At 42.9% G+C, this 20,634-nt stretch overlaps 2 protein-coding genes across 8 annotated transcripts in view; one reads left to right on the top strand and one right to left on the bottom strand.

Annotated features, from left to right (window-relative positions):
- The window catches only part of larp7 (La ribonucleoprotein 7, transcriptional regulator), a 115,610-nt gene that overhangs the window by 4,800 nt on the left and 90,176 nt on the right, over nt 1–20,634 (top strand). The window lies entirely within an intron of this gene.
- The window catches only part of LOC139245559 (5'-3' DNA helicase ZGRF1-like), a 153,041-nt gene that overhangs the window by 101,500 nt on the left and 30,907 nt on the right, over nt 1–20,634 (bottom strand). For 6 of the 7 annotated variants that reach the window (XM_070871204.1, XM_070871194.1, XM_070871181.1 and 3 more), the window contains exons 9-15: nt 15,096–15,188; nt 12,959–13,150; nt 12,762–12,861; nt 7,984–8,081; nt 7,111–7,258; nt 4,176–4,855; nt 2,428–2,566 (exon numbers count right to left, since the gene is read on the bottom strand). In XM_070871204.1, coding sequence (XP_070727305.1) covers nt 2,428–2,566; nt 4,176–4,855; nt 7,111–7,258; nt 7,984–8,081; nt 12,762–12,861; nt 12,959–13,150; nt 15,096–15,188 — 1,450 coding nt within the window. The remainder of the gene's footprint in view (nt 1–2,427; nt 2,567–4,175; nt 4,856–7,110; nt 7,259–7,983; nt 8,082–12,761; nt 12,862–12,958; nt 13,151–15,095; nt 15,189–20,634) is intronic. The other variant, XM_070871200.1, reaches the window with a different exon arrangement.

The raw sequence follows: 20,634 nt of genomic DNA, 5'->3' as shown, positions 1-20,634 counted from the left end.
ACAGTCATATTCCATAAAATAATAAATTATCATACCTAGCACCCTTATTCTCTACATCAATTTTACAATATACTTGAGCCCTGTGTTTGTAAATATCACCCTGCCTTAAAGTAGCCCACTGTATCAGTCAGAAGGGTAGGATGGTCCAGCCAATAACCATCGGCAAGGATACTATCAGTAGCAAATCTGAATCAAGTAGCAGAAGTCAAACTTGAGCAATGCAGGAAGAGATCCTTCCTCAGTTGGTTCTCGCTTCTCTGTCCCACATGACCTGGGGAAGCTCATCTAATTTAGGCTAACTGAATGCGAATAACAATTGGGCACTGAACCGCAGACACCATGTTGAGTCCAACAATAGTGTCATCTCTCAAAAACAAGCTCCAATTAGTTTCTCAGCAGGTCAGGCAGCATCTGTGGAGAGGAAGCAGAGTTAACGTTTCAGGTCGATGATCCTTCGTCAGAACAAAGGATCATCGACCCGAAACGTTAACTCTGCTTCCTCTCCACAGATGCTGCCTGACCTGCTGAGATTTCCAGCATTTTCTGTTTTTATTCCAGATTCCAGAATCCGCAGTATTTTGCTTTTGTCCAATTAGTTTCTAATGGCTCTAAGTCTCAATTTCCATTATCAAATGCCCAATCCATTTTCCTTAATAATGCCATAATATTTGTATCAATTCTGACCTATGAATTCTCATGTAGAGTTACTTTGTAATTTTCTTATCAGTTCAAGTAATGATGCAGTGCTAGATCTATATAAATATAGCTATATAAATACTAGTTTTGTTGTTGTTGTAGATCTAGTTCTGGCTAATTATGCAAGAAAAGTAAGGGGCCTGAAAGTAGGAGAACACTTTTGAAATAGTGAACATAATTCAATTAGGTTCATATTGAAAATAGATAAAGGAAAAGGAAGAGACAAAAAGGGGTGTTGGACTAGAAATCAGTTAATTTCAGAGGCATAAAAGCAACCAGGCCCAGATCAACTGGTTGAAAAAAAAACCCAGCAAACCCACATGGGAGATACAAGATGGATAAAGTGCAGCTTTTGACTAAAACTAAAGATATAGGTCAAAGCAAAGAGTTCCTGGGATAAATAGAGAGGAGAGTGCAAAAGTTAGATTTAAAAAGAGGTACGTGAATAATATGGGAGATAACACAGAAGAAAACTATGAAAATTATTATAAAGTATAGAAAGGAAACAAAAAGAGAAATTAGGAAGGCTAAGAGGGAGCATTAAAGACCGTCAGCATAAAATAAATAACAAGGGCTGTCAAAGTGGCCTCAATATTTAAGAAAGTTTTATATTTGAGAGTGAAGTTTTAGCAGAGACGCTTAATGTATTAAAATATGAAATGCATTACCACAAGTGGTTATTAAGGCAGACTCAAATCATTTAAAAGCTATTTGGATAAGTATTGTTACATTATGTGACTACCAGGATGGTAGAAACTGAACTAGATGTCTTTTAACAGCTAGAAATTCCTGTGTCCCTATTTGAAAAAAAATTAATAAAAAGGGTACAGGGAAGAGAAAGTGGGATTAGAGAGACAGATTCAGTTGAAAACTAGTACTAGCACACATGTGATGGGCCAAATGTGGTCTACATTCTATGATTCTATAGGTCAACTATATTTCACGTATCATAAAAGAATATTTCAATTCTAAGTTCGATCATTCCTCCTCCAATGTTAGCCCCCTATTCCTCCTTTCCTGAAGGTAGCAACTCAAGTTAAGTACAGGACCTCTGGCAGGGGTGGCTATCCAATAACTCGCGTAAGTGAGCATTCTTCATTTCTGAGCCTCGGCAACAAGTGTTGGCTATTCAACTTGGAAGTCATTGCAAGCAAACCTAATCCTGTTTTGTACTGACATCCACACCCACACTTCCAGCCAGTGCTACTGGATAGCAATGAGAACTGTGAGTGCTGACCAATTTTTTTACCTTCTAGCTCTGGATTTCTGAGGCCAAATGCAATGGCCCTACTGCCATTCCACCAAAGATCAATCAACTCAGCACAGACCGAGGATTATTCCTGGTCAGTTAGGTTCAGTTACACATTTACCCATTGAGCCAGCAGGGAAAGAGACTGGCAACTGGAGATTACTTAAATCATTAAATCTAGTTTATCATTAGAGATTATCACTGATAGTTTTGATAATCACAAGACCTGTAAACTAAAATTGACAGTGCTTGTGACAGTGAACTAATCTACAGCAGACTTTGCATAGCTTTAGTTCAAACTTGGGAGCTTTTCAAGTGACTTAAGAACATAAGAAATAGAAGCAGGAGTAGGCCATACGGCCCCTCAAGCCTGTTCCGCCATTCTATACAAACATGGCTGATCTTCTACCCCAACTCCACTTTCCCATCCTATCCCCATGTCATTTGATCCCCTTAGTGATCAAAAATAGGATTATTTATACCTATTATTACTGCTGTGAAGACCTGTCTGTAATGAGCAGGACTGAAGAAGGTGGCTGGGATGGTTACTTGTCTCTTAAGAAACTTCGCTCCTTGTGCAACATCTGCTCTGGGAAAGCACAACTCTGACTGTGAAATATTCTGCAACAAAGAACAGAGAAAATTGAACACTCAGAACCAAATCAGTCTTTATTTTATTGCTGCAACGCCTAAAGTGTCCTTTTTTTATCATGCTCATATTACAATTTTACAAGCAATTTTATCACTGGATATTTGAAATAGAAAAAATACATAGAAAAACATTAGACCCAATAGCTTATCTGTCATCTGCACAATGTTTTCACCACAAGCTTAAATCCCAACAGCAGAATAAAGCCAATCCTCCAATAATATTATCACTGTATCAGCTGGCTGTAAATGAACAAGAAAAAAAGTGTATCTTTGTGCAACAATATTTAATAATTTATCCTATTTAACAGTATCTGTAATAATCTATGGATAATATTTAAATTCCACCCCCCCCCCCCCACCCCATTTACGTCTACCCCAAGTGCTCCTGCTCTTGCACTACTCCCACTCCCTTTCCATTACGACCCATTAGAGCTCCAGCTCATCTCCCAGTATTTTAGGATGGCCCTGCTCCTGCTACTCTCCCCAACTCCATACCCGCTTACACCATTCTCCCAAGTCTTGCTAACTAAATTGGAGGCACTTTGGGCCACTGCTGCAGACCAGAACCAGGTAGATACCCTGACTCAACTGATTTCCTGAGTGCTATTCTTGCTGCTTCTAAAAACTAAAATGGGGAAGCAGCAAGACCAGGCTTTGGATAACTAGCTGATCTGTTGGTCCTGAAAGTTAATAAATCGGAATGCCCACATAAAACTCCCACTGCTGTCCTAAAGCAAACCTCACTTGCTCCCAACTCAGAAACCTGCAACACTCCTCTCGAACCGAACACAAAAAGGCCAGGATAACACAGACCCCACCTCTCTTCCACCTTGCTGATCGTTGGGCCCTGCTGTGCTGCCTCCCCACACCAGCTTCAGATCTTAGACTCTATTACATGACCCCACCCTCCACACGTTTGAGTCTCCAGCTGTCTTGCACTCCCTCATGCTCCAACTTTGGGCCTAGTTCTAAACCCTTCCAATCTCAGGCCCTGCTCTCAATTACCGTGGCCTCCCTGCTGCGGGACCCAGCTCCCTGCTCTTGCCCAGACTCATGCCCCTGGTGTCTCTCTGACTCCCTGGGTTGCAACAGTTCCCAAATGCTCCAGTATCCTCTTCTCCCCAACCTAGATCCCAACGTCCACTTCCTTTTACGCTTGTGCACGAATCCGGATAATTTCCACCCATCCACCCATCTTAATGCCTGGCCAAAAACCCCACTCTTGGCCGGGTACATTTTCACTCTCAATTCCCTGCATGTTATAACCTTTAAAAAATGTAAAATACAAATCAGAAAAGAACCATTGCTGAGATTCATTCAAGCACAGAGGAAAACAGAGAACAGAAGATACAGAAAGAAGGACAAAAAGAGAATTAGAGATAAACAGGGGAAAATGGGAAAGCATGTCGGTGAAAGAGAAATAAACAGATAATGTCAAACAGAAAGGCAGAAGGACAAAATTAGAGTTAGATTGTTACAGGAAGAGATATTCATCTCCTTTGCACCTGGAGAACACTTCCCGAAAGCAACGGTCATGTATAAATTATGTTACAGAGACAAATCAAAACTCGTCACTTACCTCAGAATCTTTCCAGTTAAGAACATGATTTGTTTTGCTCGGTACATTGTACCCTTTATGGACAGAACTGATGTTTGGCAAAGAGCAGGTTTCATTTACTTCTAATACAGTTTCCTGCTGATTGATCAGTTTGTCTTTTATCAGCTGTACAGAAAGGGCATCATTTACATTTTCCTGGATCATAAGTGCCTTTCCATTCCCTTCCTCAAATGCTTCCATTTCAAACATTCCTTTTCTACCAAAGATATGGTCTTCTTCACCACAACCATCACTGTTTTGAGACAGTGGTTTGGGTGGTGCTGTGATTTGATACTTCAGCCATTTGCTAGCCCTACTCTGTAAAGTTGTTTTAAGGTCGATTGGTTTTGCAAGTTCTCGGATGTAAGCATCAGCATTATTATCAGAACTATCACAGTTCCTGTTCATGTACTCAGGCCTGACTCTATTTTCTGAATAGTCACGTAAATCTTCTTGTCGGCTATTCATTGAGTATATAGCCGAGCACTGGATAAGCTGATCTGGTTCAATTATACCTGAAAGGCTTTCAAAAGAACTCGACGCAAGAGTCTGGTCGATGCATTTGTCTGTTGTTGGCATAGTAACAAGTGGAGTTCTTAGTCTGAAAGCTGATTGGATTCTTGATTCTGCATTATTTCCAAAACTATTTGACCTTTCATTTCCTGTGAAGGGCAAGAATGTGAGCATAAGATTGTCTGCAGGAACATAACTGTACCAATATAGGTTGTGAACATGGTTAAGCCTTTCATCACTCACTAGGTACATATATTTTATTAATATTGCACATGAGCTTCTTTTCTCCACTATCAACCATGTCTTTAAACCCCTCTCCCCTGCCCCCACCCTGATCTCTATCAATAAATGCAAGGAACTCATGGAATATTGTGACACCAAGACAGAGGCCATCCATTCAACTGCCTTTGCTGCTTTCCTCATTCCCTTGCCTACCAAGCCAAACTTTCCCTCAATCTCTCCCCAATATAGCTGAACCACAGCTCACAATAGTTTCTTTCTCATTCCGTACTATGCGCTCTCCGAATTTATCTTATCCATGAATAACACTTCCTGCTCCCTTGAATCCATTCCCACTAATATATTGACCACAAACTTCCCTTCCTGGACCCCATGCTAACTGACATTGTAAATGATTCTGTCTCTTGAGTAACTGTTCCCCACACTATCAAAACTGTCATTATCTCCCTCCTCAAAATACCCACCCTCGACCCTTCTGTCCTTCCAAACTATCACCCAATCTCCACCTTCCCTTTCCTCTCCAAAGTTCTTGACCATGTTACCTCCCAGATCTGTGTCCATCTCTCCCACAACATCCTGTTTTAAACTCTCCAATCAGGTTTCTGCCCCTCCCACAGCACCAAAACAACCCTCACCAAAGTCATGAATGACATTCGCTGTGACTATGATCACTGAGTTAATATTGTGTATAGTAGAAGATGGGAAAGAAACTAGAGCGAGATGTGGTTCAGGGCTATATTAGGGAGAGCTTGAGGGAATGTTAAGCTTTGGGCCTGGAAGTTCCTTTCATTATGATGCAGCATGAGAAGATGGCAGTCCTTTGCTCCAATTAGTTTTCAATCAAGAAAGAATTAGAACTAAAATTTCATCCGAATCAAGAGGTAATAGTATTTCATTCATTCCTTTTTCAATCTAGCATTTGCACTCGGGCTCTGTCTTCAGACAATCACATGCAAAGCTTTGGGCTTTGTGTACGTACATGGAATTTCGCAACATTTGCCGATCCATACCAGTATTAGCCAGTGTCACAATTACTACCAAAAAAGCCTGTGTGTTAACCAAACTACTCTCTATTACAGCTGTTCTCTCTCATTGAGAAACCAAGATTAGGAGCCTAAGACAATACAAAATACCATCAGGTATTGAAAAGAATAAAAGAGATGAGGTAAGTCAGGAAATAGTGATTAGATGATTTATTTATTTTGCCATTTGCCGCTCCAGGATAAAATCCATGAGTAATCATAACTGACAGTGGGACTTTCAAGGGAACAACAAACAATTATCTGATATCACCAACAAACAGTCTCGGCCTGCACTTGAACAATGGAATGTGTTCAAGGGACCAGGGTTAATAACTTCAGTTGAATGGGGATGCACATGCTTGCACATCTAGGAGTACAAAGGCGTGCTATGACATCAGTCCTATTCTCATGTCGAATTTTGCACAGACTCCATTCCATCGTCCAAAATGAAGAGCCTCTATGGTGGCTTTGCAAGAAAGCACATGAGACCATGTGAAAGTTATCTACTGCATATTTGCAGTGATCTTTTCATTTGGCTATCTTTGTTTTCTCTCACTACAGGAGATAATGGTCAGCGAGGTTGATGGAAAAATTACTGAAAATATTTGGAAACAATCGTACAGGAAAGAGCTACCAGTCCTGTTAGGCAAATGCTCCAAGTAATCCACCAATGCTGTTTGGGTGCCCAGGATACACAGGCACCCACTAATGTCAAGTTCTGCATTTGTATTATTGCGATGTTGTAAAGGGCACAGCTACTGAATTAAATATGTTCTTCAACCCGCATATGTATTCTGTACCTGATTATAAACAATCTTATTACAAACTTGTCTCAGTTTATGCTGGGAACAGTTTGAATGCAGATTGAATGAGTGAAACAGTAACAATCTGTATTTATATAGCGCCTTGAGCATCTCAAAACGTTTCACAGAGGCGTAATCAAAAAAACAATGGGATACATTTAGCCTATTATATACTTACAGAAGACATGTTTTGGTATTAATTGCTAATGGCTATTGTACACAATAACATTGCTGTACTTTGGTTATAATTTCTAGACTTTTTAAAAGAATTATTCCACCTCTTTTTTCCCCCCCAGTCAGAGTATAGACTTTACTCTCCTTCGATAACAAGTTACTTACCAAAGGGATGCCCACTAGTACCCAGTTGGTGGTTTGGCACTAAAAACTCAAATTCTCCCACATTACTGTGCAGGTCATCCCTGGAACATCGGAGAACATTGCCCACAACGGCATCCCCTGAAGGCACCTGTTGCATTGGGGACTTTACCTTGCAATAAAAAAAAATGTAAAACATTTGAACTGAATTGGATGTAATTTGTGTAATCTATTTTTCAATTATAGATGCTACTTAAAATTGAATATTAACATTTAATTTAGAAAGTGTTTGATGGGAGCAAAGAACAATATAGTGTAGTGAGAAAAGCTTTTGGTTTTAGGTGCAGATATACGTGGCCAATTTAAAAAGTTGAAGTGTTGCATCTTAAAACAAATATATTAGTTTTTTTATACTATTAAAGATTATAAAACAAGTAATTTTCTTGTTCAGTCAAAAGAGATGGCATAGGATCACTAGCTATCACCCACACCTTATATGGTTCATATCTGACAGAAAATACACAATTTTCTGATCTAAAAGATATCAGTTTCATAAATAATCCACCAAATAAGACCCATCGATATACACCCACGTGATATTAGCTATTTATATCCATTGTAAATTAATACTAAACAGTGGGCTTAATACTCTTCCTTTAATGATAAAAGGGATAATGCCTGTTTTTTCCTGGAATGAACTTCTAATAAAACTACAGGAATGCATAGTGCTGAAATGTGATTTCTGAGAATATAATTTTGTCAATGGAGTGTTAATTTCAAGGAAAAACAAGAATTCTCCCTTTTTTGTTGAAATAGGAGTTTCAGGCCCAATAATGATTAACTGGTTTGGTCTCTATTTGATTTACAATGATAATATATATCTCAAATTAATTTAACCTTGTGAAAGTCCCACTGTGTCAATTCACGGTCAGAGCATGGACCAGAAGAATTCAGCTGGCCAGGAATGTTTGATGGTAAAATTGGCTCCACTGGCACTAGAAGAAAAACTAAAAGTTAGTTACCAAAACAATGAGAGCGAGGAGAGGAAGAATTTAACAGACACATTTTTTAAAATTCATTCACGGGATGTGGACATCGTCAGCAAGGCCAGCATTTATTGCCCATCCTTTATTGCCCTAGAGAAGGTAGTAGTGAGCCGCCTTCTTGAATACAACTGGGTGGCTTGCTGGGTTATTTCAGAGGGCAGTTAAGAATCAACCACATTGCTGTGGGTCTGGAGTCACATATAGGCCAGGTAGGATGGCAGATTTCCTTCCAAAAAGGACATTAGTGAACCAGATGGGTTTTTACAACAATCCAGTAGTTTCATGGTCACCGTAACTGATACTAGATTTTTATTTTAGATTTATTTAGCTGAATTTAAGTTTCTCAGCGGGATTTGAACTCATGTCTCCAGATCAGGTGGGCAGAACAGTGGCAAATGGAATTCAATCCGGATTAAGTGTAAGGTTTGGTGAGGTCTAACAAGGCAAGGGAATACACATTAAATGGCACAACACTGAAAAGTGTAGAGGAACAAAGGGACCTTAGAGTATAGGTCCACAGATCCCTGAAGGTAGCAGGCCAAGTAGATAAGGTGATTAAGAAGGCATACTTGCCTGTATTAGTCGAGGTATGGAATAAAAGAGCAAGGGCGTTATGCTTGAACTATACAAAACACTGATTAGGCCGCAGCTGGAGTACTGTGTGCAGTTCTGGTCACCACATTACAGGAAAGATGTAATTGCACTGGAAAGGTTGCAGAGGAAATTTACAAGAATGTTGCCTGGACTAGAGAATTTTGGTTATGAGGAAAGATTAGAGATGCTGGGTCTGTTTTCTTTGGAACAGAGAAGACTGAGGGGAGACCTGATTGAGATGTATAAAATTATGAATGGTCTCGATAGAGTGGATAGGAAGGACCTGTTTCCCTTGGCAGAGGGGTCAACAAAATGCAGGGGGCATAGTTTTAAAGCAATTGGGGGAGGTTTAGAGCAAATATGAGGGGAAATGTCTTTACCCAGAGGGTGGTGGGGTATGGAACTCACTGCCTGAAAGGGTGGTAGAGGCAGAAAGTCTCACCATTTAAAAAATACTTGGATGTGCACTTGACGTGCCGTAACCTACAGGGCTAAGAGCTGGAAGGTGGGATTATGCTGGATAGCTCTTGGACGGCCGGCGCGGTCACAATGGGTCGAAATGGCCTCCTTCCGTGCTGTAAATTTCTATGATTCTATGGGCCCAAGTTGCTCCTGATTTTTTGGAGCAACTAGTGTAGAACGGAGTATCTTAGAAATTCAAATTCTCGGCATTTAGTTTGCTCCAGTTCTAGTCAGTTGGAACAGTTTCACTTTGGAACAGAATTTTTTTTCAAAAGGGGGCGTGTCCGGCCACTTACGCCTGTTTTCAAAGTTTCGGCAGTGAAAACTTACTCCAAACTAACTTAGAATGGAGTAGGTGAAGATTTTTGTACGCTCAAAAAAACCTTGTCTACACTTTAGAAAATCAGGCGTAGGTTACAAATCAGGCGTAGGGAATGGGGGGGGTGGTTTTAAAGAGAAGTTTACAAACATTAAACACTTCAGTTTTACAAATAAAGAGCCATCATCAATAATAAATGATCAAAACATCAATAAATCAATCAAAAAAAATTTATAAGAAATATATATTTTTTTAAATCAATAAATAAAACATTTTCTACTTACCGACTGCAGCACCGGGAGCCCTCCAACAGCGTGCTGGGATGCCCCCCCCAGTGTGTCTCTGTCAGTGTCTCTATCTCTCTGTCTGTCTGTCTGTGTCTCTCACTCTCTGTCTGTCAGTGTCTGTGTTTCTGACAGCGAGGAGAGGGGGAGGAGGGGGGTAGAGGGAGGCAGGGGGAGGGGAGGGAGGGATGGGGAGAAGGGGGAGAAGAAGGGGGGGGAAAGGAGAGGGGGAGGGGGGAAAGGAGAAGGTGGCGGGGGGGAAAGGAGAAGGTGGGGGGGGGGGAAAGGAGAAGGTGGGGGGGGGAAGGAGAAGGTGGGGGGGGGAAGGAGAAGGTGGGGGGGGGAAAGAAGAAGGTGGGGGGGGGGGAAAGAAGAAGGTGGGGGGGGAAAGGAGAAGGTGGGGGGGGGGAAAGAAGAAGGTGGGGGGGGGGGGAAAGGAGAAGGTGGGGGGGGGAAGGAGAAGGTGGGGGGGGGAAGAAGAAGGTGGGGGGGGGGAAGAAGAAGGTGGGGGGGGGAAGGAGAAGGTGGGGGGGGAAAGGAGGTGGGGGGGAAAGGAGAAGGTGGGGGGGGGAAAGGAGAAGGTGGGGGGGGGAAAGGAGAAGGTGGGGGGGGGAAAGGAGAAGGTGGGGGGCAAAGGAGAAGGTGGGGGGCAAAGGAGAAGGTGGGGGGCAAAGGAGAAGGTGGGGGGCAAAGGAGGTGGTGGGGGGCAAAGGAGGTGGTGAGGGGCAAAGGAGGTGGTGAGGGGCAAAGGAGGTGGTGAGGGGCAAAGGAGGTGGTGAGGGGCAAAGGAGGTGGTGAGGGGCAAAGGAGGTGGTGAGGGGCAAAGGAGGTGGTGAGGGGCAAAGGAGGTGGTGAGGGGCAAAGGAGGTGGTGAGGGGCAAAGGAGGTGGTGGGGGGCAAAGGAGGTGGTGGGGGGCAAAGGAGGTGGTGGGGGGCAAAGGAGGTGGTGGGGGGCAAAGGAGAAGGTGGGGGGCAAAGGAGAAGGTGGGGGGCAAAGGAGAAGGTGGGGGGCAAAGGAGAAGGTGGGGGGCAAAGGAGAAGGTGGGGGGCAAAGGAGAAGGTGGGGGGCAAAGGAGAAGGTGGGGGGCAAAGGAGAAGGTGGGGGGCAAAGGAGAAGGTGGGGGGCAAAGGAGAAGGTGGGGGGCAAAGGAGAAGGTGGGGGGCAAAGGAGAAGGTGGGGGGCAAAGGAGAAGGTGGGGGGCAAAGGAGAAGGTGGGGGGCAAAGGAGAAGGTGGGGGGCAAAGGAGAAGGTGGGGGGCAAAGGAGAAGGTGGGGGGCAAAGGAGAAGGTGGGGGGCAAAGGAGAAGGTGGGGGGCAAAGGAGAAGGTGGGGGGCAAAGGAGAAGGTGGGGGGCAAAGGAGAAGGTGGGGGGCAAAGGAGAAGGTGGGGGGCAAAGGAGAAGGTGGGGGGCAAAGGAGAAGGTGGGGGGCAAAGGAGAAGGTGGGGGGCAAAGGAGAAGGTGGGGGGCAAAGGAGAAGGTGGGGGGCAAAGGAGAAGGTGGGGGGCAAAGGAGAAGGTGGTGGGCAAAGGAGAAGGTGGTGGGCAAAGGAGAAGGTGGTGGGCAAAGGAGAAGGTGGTGGGCAAAGGAGAAGGTGGTGGGCAAAGGAGAAGGTGGTGGGCAAAGGAGAAGGTGGTGGGCAAAGGAGAAGGTGGTGGGCAAAGGAGAAGGTGGTGGGCAAAGGAGAAGGTGGTGGGCAAAGGAGAAGGTGGTGGGCAAAGGAGAAGGTGGTGGGCAAAGGAGAAGGTGGGGGGCAAAGGAGAAGGTGGGGGGCAAAGGAGAAGGTGGGGGGCAAAGGAGAAGGTGGGGGGCAAAGGAGAAGGTGGGGGGCAAAGGAGAAGGTGGTGGGCAAAGGAGAAGGTGGTGGGCAAAGGAGAAGGTGGGGGGCAAAGGAGAAGGTGGGGGGCAAAGGAGAAGGTGGGGGGCAAAGGAGAAGGTGGGGGGCAAAGGAGAAGGTGGGGGGCAAAGGAGAAGGTGGGGGGCAAAGGAGAAGGTGGGGGGCAAAGGAGAAGGTGGGGGGGGAAAGGAGAAGCATGAGTGGGGGTGGGGGGGGGGAAAGGAGAAGCAGGGGAGGGAGAAGGGGGACGGAGGCTGAACGGGCCGGACCCGGCCTGGCCCAAGACTTCGGGCAGGGCCCGTCCCCAGCACCAGATTTACAGGTAGGTGGCGTTGGGTCGGGTTGTGTCCGGGATCGGGAGGAGCGCGGGTCGGGGTCGGCGTGGGGGGGCGGTCGGGAGCACGGGTTGGTTCGGGTGGCGGGGGGAGGGAGGGAGCGCGGGTCGGTTCGGGTCGGGGGGGGGGGGGGGGGGCAGAGGGAGGTTGGGTCGGATCGGTTCGTGTCGGGGGCGCGGGGAGGGAGGTCAGGTTGGGTCGGGTCGGGTCCGGGGGCGGGGGCTCGGGAGCGTGGGTCGGTTCGGGGTGGTGGTGGGAGGGAAGGAGGTTCGGGGGGGGGAGGGAGGGAGAATGAGGTCAGGTCGGGTGGGGGTCGGGAAGCGGGAGTCGAGTCGGGTCGGGAGGAAACAGGAGCTGGGCGTGGGAGGAGCCTTATGCACGCAGCCCCAGTGAGGCCATTTTTCCCTCCCACAGTTTTGGGCGCCTGGAGCTACTGCACATGCGCGCCCACTGTAGCGCGCATGTGCAGAGGTCCCAGCACTGTTTTCAGCGCAGGGACCTAGCTCCGCCCCCTAGAGCTCGTGCTGCGCCGCGCCGAGGGCCAGAGGACTTGCAGGGAGCCGGAGAATCTGTACGTTTTTTTTAGGCGCACTTTGTGGTGCGAAAAACGGCCGTCCAGGTCGGGACTGCGCCGTTCTAGGCGCGGCCCGAAACTTGGGCCCTATGATTGGTCCCGGCCTCTGGATTACTGGACTAGTAACATAACCACTATGCTACGGTACACGTAGAGAAATGGGTATACTTCGTCATATACATATTTAAACAGAGATGGATATGAATTAAAGAAGAAAAAAAATTACCTTGATCATCTTCATCCCAGACACATATGTCCTCCTTAGCAAAATTGAAATGTGTTCTCTTATCATAGAAACTTGATGCATCAATTGGTGGATCTGAAATCTTTTTAAAATTGTGCATATATAAATCTCTATAATTATGTACATTTTGTGGGAAGACACAGCGCTTGAAAACTTTGTTGTTCTCCTGTTAACTTTACCTGAAACAATGCAGTCAGCATTGAATTCCTTGGTAAGGGTGATGATATAAAACTGGCATCTGTAGTGAGGCTTCCTGGAACTTGATAGAAAGGATCAAAGTGTTCTTCAAATTCTAACTCTTCCTGAGGGACCCTGACTACTGTATCACTGGATGCAGAGCCCTTCACCTGGTGCCCTCTAAATTCAGCTGCCTGCAGAAATGTGCCAAACTCTTTTCAGAAATGTACTAAATATCAGAACAAAGATCAGATTTTGATAATTTTCTCTAAGCCAGTTAAACTTCATCAAACCACAAAAGAAAATTGCATAAATTTGGCTTCTATTCTAAATTTTAAATGTGCACAAAAATCATATCAAACCTTTCTGATACCAAGGGAGTGACTATGCAATTGTCAAGGTATAAAAACCAGTAGGCCGGAAACTCAATTCTGTGTCTCAGGCTTGGTTTGGTTATCTGAAACCAGTTAGGGCACCAGCTTGGTGTTACAGTTGGCCTCAGTGCCCCTGAACCAGGGAAAGGGAGGGGGAAAAAAAAAAGCCAGCCAGTATATTCAGTGTTCCTTGTTGAAAAGTGGGAATTTTTACATCAGGTGAGAAAAGGATGGTGGAAACCGTGCAATTCACCCATCACCCTGTACTCGCTAACCTACATTGGCTCCCAATCTAGCAACGCCTCAATTTTAAAATTCTGATCCTCGCTTTCAAATCCCTCCATGGCCTCACCCCTCCCTAGCTCTGTAACCTCCTCCAGTCCTACAACCCTCCGAGATCTCTGCGCTCTTTCAATTCTGGCTTCTTGCTCATCTCCAATTTTATTCACTCCACAATTGACGGCCGAGTTTTCAGCTGTCTAGCCCCTAAACTCAGCAATTTCCTCCCTAAACCTCTCCACCTCTCTCTCGTACTTTAAGACGCTCCTTAAAACCTACCTCTCCTTATGTCCCTCGATGTCAAATTTTATTTGATAAAGCTCCAGTGAAATGTGTTGGGGCATTTTACTACATTAAAGGTGCTGTTGCTAATACCTCGTCCATTACAAATGGCTTTTTGGGTAAGGCACCAGAGGCCCTCTGAAACCCAAAGAAAAATCTCAAAAAGGAAAAATGGCACAGATCAAGATGTTTCATTACTATCGGCAAAAGTTGAGAGGAGGAAGAGGGAGCAAATTGACCAGAATAAAAGGTTGTTGCAGGTACCAGGGTTATTGGTATGTGTGGAACTACAAGTATGAGTCAGAAGAGGAAAAGAAAAGTAAAGTGGAAAATAAAACAATTGTCTATTTTGACCTATTACATTTTACTTCAATGCAATTTTTTTTTTATACTTGTTATACATTCAAGTCTTGTGTTAGCTATTCACTCACTGTGTTGGTCACTCCTGAAAACTGTCTAAGCATCTTACATTCAGAGGTATTACCACATGGTCCAATATTCAAGTTTAAATAGCATAACAACAACTTGCATTCATATAGTGTCTTTAACTTAGTAAAATGTCTCAAGGCACGTCACACGAGCGTCATCAGACAAAATTTGACAATACAACCACCTTATAATCTAAACTAGATATTTATGTATTTTGCATGTGCCCTCATGTGTGCCTCTCCAATTGTTTTGAAGGCGGACTAGGTACAATAAGGCCAGATATAAATTAAAATGATTTATTTCTCAGATGGCAACTGAACATACAGAGTAATAGTTGTGATCGGACTCAGAACAATCAGTACAAGTTGTTTTCAGTTACTAGAACAAAACAACAAATATGTTATGCTTCCCAAAATCAGTGGTTCATTTTGCTAGATTTAAACAAGATAACCTCAAACTACACTCCTGCATTCTAATCTTGTGTCTGGCAACAGCCTGGCCTCGAAGTTTTCTGTTTAAATCCTGACTTGCATTGTGTGTCTTTAGCTCTATTTTTAACCTCAGTGTACACAATCAGAGGGGAGGCCCTATGCCAGGCAACCTCAACCAAGGACCAGGACCTTCCAACAAATGGGTATGAGGTGTTTATCGATTTGTTTTCAGTCCTTAATATTTCAACAGAAGTAAAGCCTTAATATTTCAACAGAAGTAAAGCTTTCAAGATATGTACTCCAATCTTCTTATGTAATAAATAAATATGCAATCTTATTGTTACCTGTAATGTTCCGAGTGGTCTGTCAGATACTCTCATTTTTTCAAGCCAGTTGTTATCAAAATGTTCTTCGGACATTTCAACAAATCCTGCAGCCTAAGGTTTAAGTTTGTAGAAGGAAATGGAAAACATTTTATGAAGCTGTTTTGTTTCAAAGTTTAGCTAGGGCAGTGTTGTCCAATACATTAGCTACTGGCTACAACTCTTCATTGGAAACAAAATTAACCAGTTAAGTTAAGTGCCCCCAATCTGGGGGACACTCCAAACATTTTTCAAGGCCATTTTTTGTTAGCTACTGGCTACAACTCTTTTTGGGAGAAAAAGTAAACATTAAATCAAGTGCCCCCCGATCTGGGGGACACTCCAAACATTTTTCAAGGCCCTTTTTTGTGTTTTTTTTTTGTATTGTTTTTTTTTTGGGCACTAAAATCATATTTTTTCAAGTGCCCCCTATAAAAGGGGAGGGGGACACTAAAACCGGCATTTAAAATAAATTAGACTTTAAAACATATAAAATCAAATTAAAATTTGGTTGCCGGGGATAACGATGCACTCCAGTCCCTCCGGCGCCCACCTCTCGGCTACTGGCTACAACTCTTTTGTGGGGAACAAAATAAACATTAGATCAAGTGTCCCCCGATCTGGGGGACACTCCAGACACTTAACTGCCCCTTTTTCTAATAAATGTTTTTTTTGTGTTTTTTTGTGTTTTTTTATGATTTTTTTGGGGGAGCATTAAAACCATATATTTTACAAGTGCCCCCTATAAAAGGGGAGGGGGACACTAAAAATCCGGCAATTAAAGCAAATTAAACTTTAAAACATATAAAATCAAATTAAAATTTGGTTGCCGGTGGTAATGATGCACTCCAGTCCCTCCGGCGCCCACCTCTCGGCTACTGGCTACATGTGGCTAATTGGGAATCCAGATGTGGCTAATTGATTTTCTGATTAGTAAGTAAAAACAAGGAATAGACACTGTCATTGGGCATGTGATCGCAATACTCATATTAGCACTGAGCACGCATGTGTACTTTAACTTTTTTGTGTGTATGTTGGTCAAATAGTAAGATGAAAAGAGTATGCATATGTTTTTTGATTGTTGTGAGTGCTTTACGTCCATGGTTACTGAATGGTGGTAAATGTTTGTTAAGCAAATTTACCTGTATTCTGTGAATGCATATAAGGCTTTTTCTGATAATAAAAATTAATGCATGTGGCTGAAACAATGTTGCCGTAGCCGCATCTGTGGATAGTCAGCAATTTCTGTTGGACAACATTCGTTGAGGACATATGGCACTAATCATTAAAAAAAAAGACTTGCATTTATATATCCCCTTTCATAACCTCGGGATGTCCCAAAGCACCTTGCAGCCAATTATGTAGTTTTGAAGTGGAGTCACTGTTGTAATGTAGGAATGAGGCAGCCAATTGCGCACACCAAGCTCCCACATACAGCAATGTGATAAATCACCAGATAATCTTTTTTTAACAATGTTGATTGAGGGATTATATACAAGTACTGGTTGTTATAGGTGTTTGGGGAGAAACATTTTCTCTTAAAATTACTATGTGCTATATAGCCTTTTGGTTCGCAAGACCCATGCTAATGATCACAATTTTTCTCTTCTTCCTTTCAGTCTCCTCACACCAAGTACCATTCCCTAAGCAGTTATCCTGCCAGCCTTCCTGTTAACACCATTCAAAGTGTGTGACAGCAGGTAGGGTTAAGTCATCCTCACTGCCTTTGTGGAGAAATCAGATGTACTCAGTGTCTTGTCAAAGTCGTGGATGAGAATAGGAAGTCATCATTTGAGTAAAACAGGAGGATATGCCCACGTATTTCTACTTTGTGGCACTGATAGTTGCTGCTCAAATATGTTATCATCGGTTTTCAAAATGTACGGGTATTGCTAACCAAAAGAATATATAGCACATTATAATTTTTATTTTAATACATATTGGCCCAGATTTTGCTGTAATAATAACAGTGAGGCTATCAGTGCTCAGTTATTGTGGGGTAAATCGGACAGGAACTTCTGGCATCCGCACATGTGCAGTTAAACGCGGAAATCTAGAAGTTGCTGTCAGAGATACCCCGCGTCTCCATAGGGTGCGCTATTGCAGTTCTCGTCAATAGACTCAACATTGAATGACTGCAACGGCGTGAACTTGCTGTACTTGCCCACTGGTTCTGCATTAAAAATGACTGAAAAAGTTAGGGCTGGTGCATTCAGGAGTGAGTTTTTAAAACTGCATGATAAGTGATAATTACTGCTGAACAACCTCTCTGGCACTGAAAAATTTATTTTATAAGTGTGGAGTCTCATTCCCTCAGAAGAAAATTAGTGATGGAGATCTAAAAAAAAGATTAAAAAATAAATAATTTTAAAAACGTCTCATTTATCTCTCTCTCTTAATCCAATCACTATTTCCAAATCTTGATATCACTTTCTGAACATCATTTAAATATAATTTATATTTCCTCCTTTTAAATTCCTGGGTTGGACTCTGCATGTCTCAGTGAGGATTCTTCAACCTGATGTTTGAAGAGCCTCGTTGTTTTTTGTCCTGCCCACAGATCCCCTGCAGAGGACACTGCGCTGGAACAGACGCCCGATGATAGAAAGTCTCCGTTTCAAAGCCGGTCAAATCTTTGTGGGCAGCTGTCAGCAAGGCGAACGATGAGCAGCCTCTGACCGCAAAATCTGGGCCATTAAGTGACATAACAATACAAAATTGAATCTGATATTTGCTAGGAGCATAGAAAGACTTAAGAGAAATTGCACTTGTGGCCAACATGCAACTGATTTTTAAAAGCCCAATGCAAGCTCCAGCAAATTCGGTTGAGCAAACAATGGTAAACTCAGCATTAAAAAGACTACCCGGCAGCGCTCTCCTGATGACTTAGTGGCTAAAGGCACTGGCCAGCATGTTCCTGAGCCAAATAGGCCAGAAAGTCGCAGGTTCAATATTGGTCTGTACTGAGTTAGCTGACTGCAGTTGGGAAAGCACTTGGGGTATGATAAATTGCATCGGCACTCTGACTCCCGATTACTGTCCAGTGATTTCCTCTGAAAATTACACACGTAAACACTGGCTGAGAATAGGATGGTTTCAGCTGTGATGCTCTCTGTGGTCAAACTGCCTAACACACACTCTCAGATAAAGAACACAGCAAGAGTAGGCATCTTCAGGAGAGAAGGAAATTGGAGGGGGAAATATACGGACAAAACATAGTGAAAATTCCTTAAATTAGTTCTGATTTTAAAAATACTCTTTTTCTAAGCACCTTTAATGTCACCTTCCTACTTTAATTCATTCAAATGGGATGAATTATAGCTACAAAGCAGAAAAATAAAAACAGGCTTGGAGCAAACAACTAAATATCAATATTTTTAGAAATTTAGATTTAATAATAGAAATAACATTGAGTACTCCCAGACCTGCCTCCCAGACACACAGAAAAACATATATTACAAATACTGGTGACTGCCTGACTATAGCAGGGAAAATAATGCTACGTATTCAGATATTGTATTGATAGCTTTTGGAGAACATAGGGTAAAGACACACTAGTGCAGTAGGGGTTGCTCTCTTGAAGTTTGGGGTTACGATACATTGGTGGGACAAAGTAGAGGGAGCTTTATGCTGCATCTGGTCCACACTATACATGATCTGAGAGTGTTTGGTATTGACATCTAGTCCAAAAAATGTAACAATATACCTGATATCACTGTCATTCCCCAGCTTAATCAGCAGAAACATTCACTCAAAAATGTTAAACAAAATCAAGAATAAATGATAAAAAGATGAAATTATATTAAATTAAATGCTACTTGACAACTCCATGAAAAGTCCTGAGGATATGCATTTCAAAACAAAAAATACTTTTTTTATAAAACCATTGCCATGTTGTCAGTTCAAGTGCATTTCATTATTAGTTCTGGCTATTCACCACCAGAGGGCTCTCATATTCTGTGCAACAACTTGTGCACCATTTACGACAACCATAATGAAAGGCCAGGAATTTCCTCGGAGCTGCTCCCGCTTTGTTGCTGTATCTTTGGCGCAAATGCTTTTTACGCCACACGTCTGGTGAAGTTACAGCGATGAAACAGGAGAAGCGCCAAGGAAATTCCCGCCCAATAATGTTAATATTGACGGTAGCTTCACATGTAAAAGCGATGGGATTGATGCTGTGTACGGATACAGAAATTATTTTTTCTTTAAATTTTATTTTAAACAGAAAACTCAAGGTAATTGTCAGATGTTTATTTAAAAAACTCTTTAATCCAATTTTCCCCCTTCCTCTCCTGAAGACAAATAGCCTGCTGGGATTTAAGCAGCCCGCCGGCATCCTGCCCAAGAGACCATTCTTCTTGCGTGACCTTAGACAGCGAGCTCTTTGACAGCCAAGCTCTATCCTATCCTCAACTTAGTCACACAGACACATTTTCCTGCAAGGATCAGTAGACAGCAATCAGGAGTGGGAACTATCTGATTATTTTCCTTTTTGCGAGTACAGGGGCACTAAGGTCAATTGCAGCACTCCAACTGTTTCCATGGGTAAGATCAGCCAATTCAACAGAGTGAGAATCTGGGACCTTCTGGTCTTTATGGCATACATTGTCCTTTACCTGCTAGGCCATCAGAAGAGCTTGGAAGAAATTACTGATCGGAATTACATAAACATAAATTTAACAGCAGTGCTTAAACCATAAGAAAATTAAGAACTCCCCTCTATGGGTAATTGCCCAGTATGGTGTGGCAATAACCCATACAGACTAGGAAATTACCTGGTTTGGTTCCAAGTCCATGATTAATTGAATCCACAACCTTCCAGGTCTCTATAGCTCAGCATCACATCACCTGGTGTGTGTGCCCACTGAGCTATCAGAGGCCCAATAATGTCATTTCCAATAATCCAACATTGTATAATTCAAATTATCTGATCATTTTTTTTTTAAAGCATCAAATTCCCAATTTGTTATGTTATTTGCATTGTATAATTCAAATTACCAAATAATTTAAACTGTTTATTGTAAAAAGGACTTGTGAATCATCAGGGGTAGACTGCATTTAAAATTAAATAAAAACATTACTACACATATTGTGTAAATAGAATGACCATGGAATATGCTGTTTATTGAACTAGTTTTTTGGCTTTCAGAGTTTTTCCAGCGAAAATGGTAACGATATGTGAAAATTAATGTTGCGCTACCGTTTTTAGGCCGAACTTTCAGCCTTTATGGATCGGTAATGGAGGCGTTGCGCGATTATTCACGGCACAAAACGCAAGTTTCAGCAACTTTAGTCTGTGGTCGATTGCGCTGGGGGGGGGGGGGAAAGAGAGAAAGAAATTGCAAAAAACATTCCAAAAACATTCATAAAACCCTTAGCTAGCAAATCGCTGAAAAATAATTTTAAAATAAAAACTTTGGCAGGGCTGTACCAACAGGTCAAACTTGTTGGTATTCTGGGAGCGGCGTACAGGTCGGGAGAATGCCGAAAGTACGATGGTAACGCAATCCGTGTCGTT

The sequence above is a fragment of the Pristiophorus japonicus genome, chromosome 2 (assembly GCF_044704955.1).
Source record: "Pristiophorus japonicus isolate sPriJap1 chromosome 2, sPriJap1.hap1, whole genome shotgun sequence".
Lineage (NCBI taxonomy): Eukaryota > Metazoa > Chordata > Chondrichthyes > Pristiophoridae > Pristiophorus > Pristiophorus japonicus.
The sequence above is the reverse complement of the archived record's forward strand: the minus strand, read 5'-3'. Positions and strand labels throughout refer to the sequence as shown.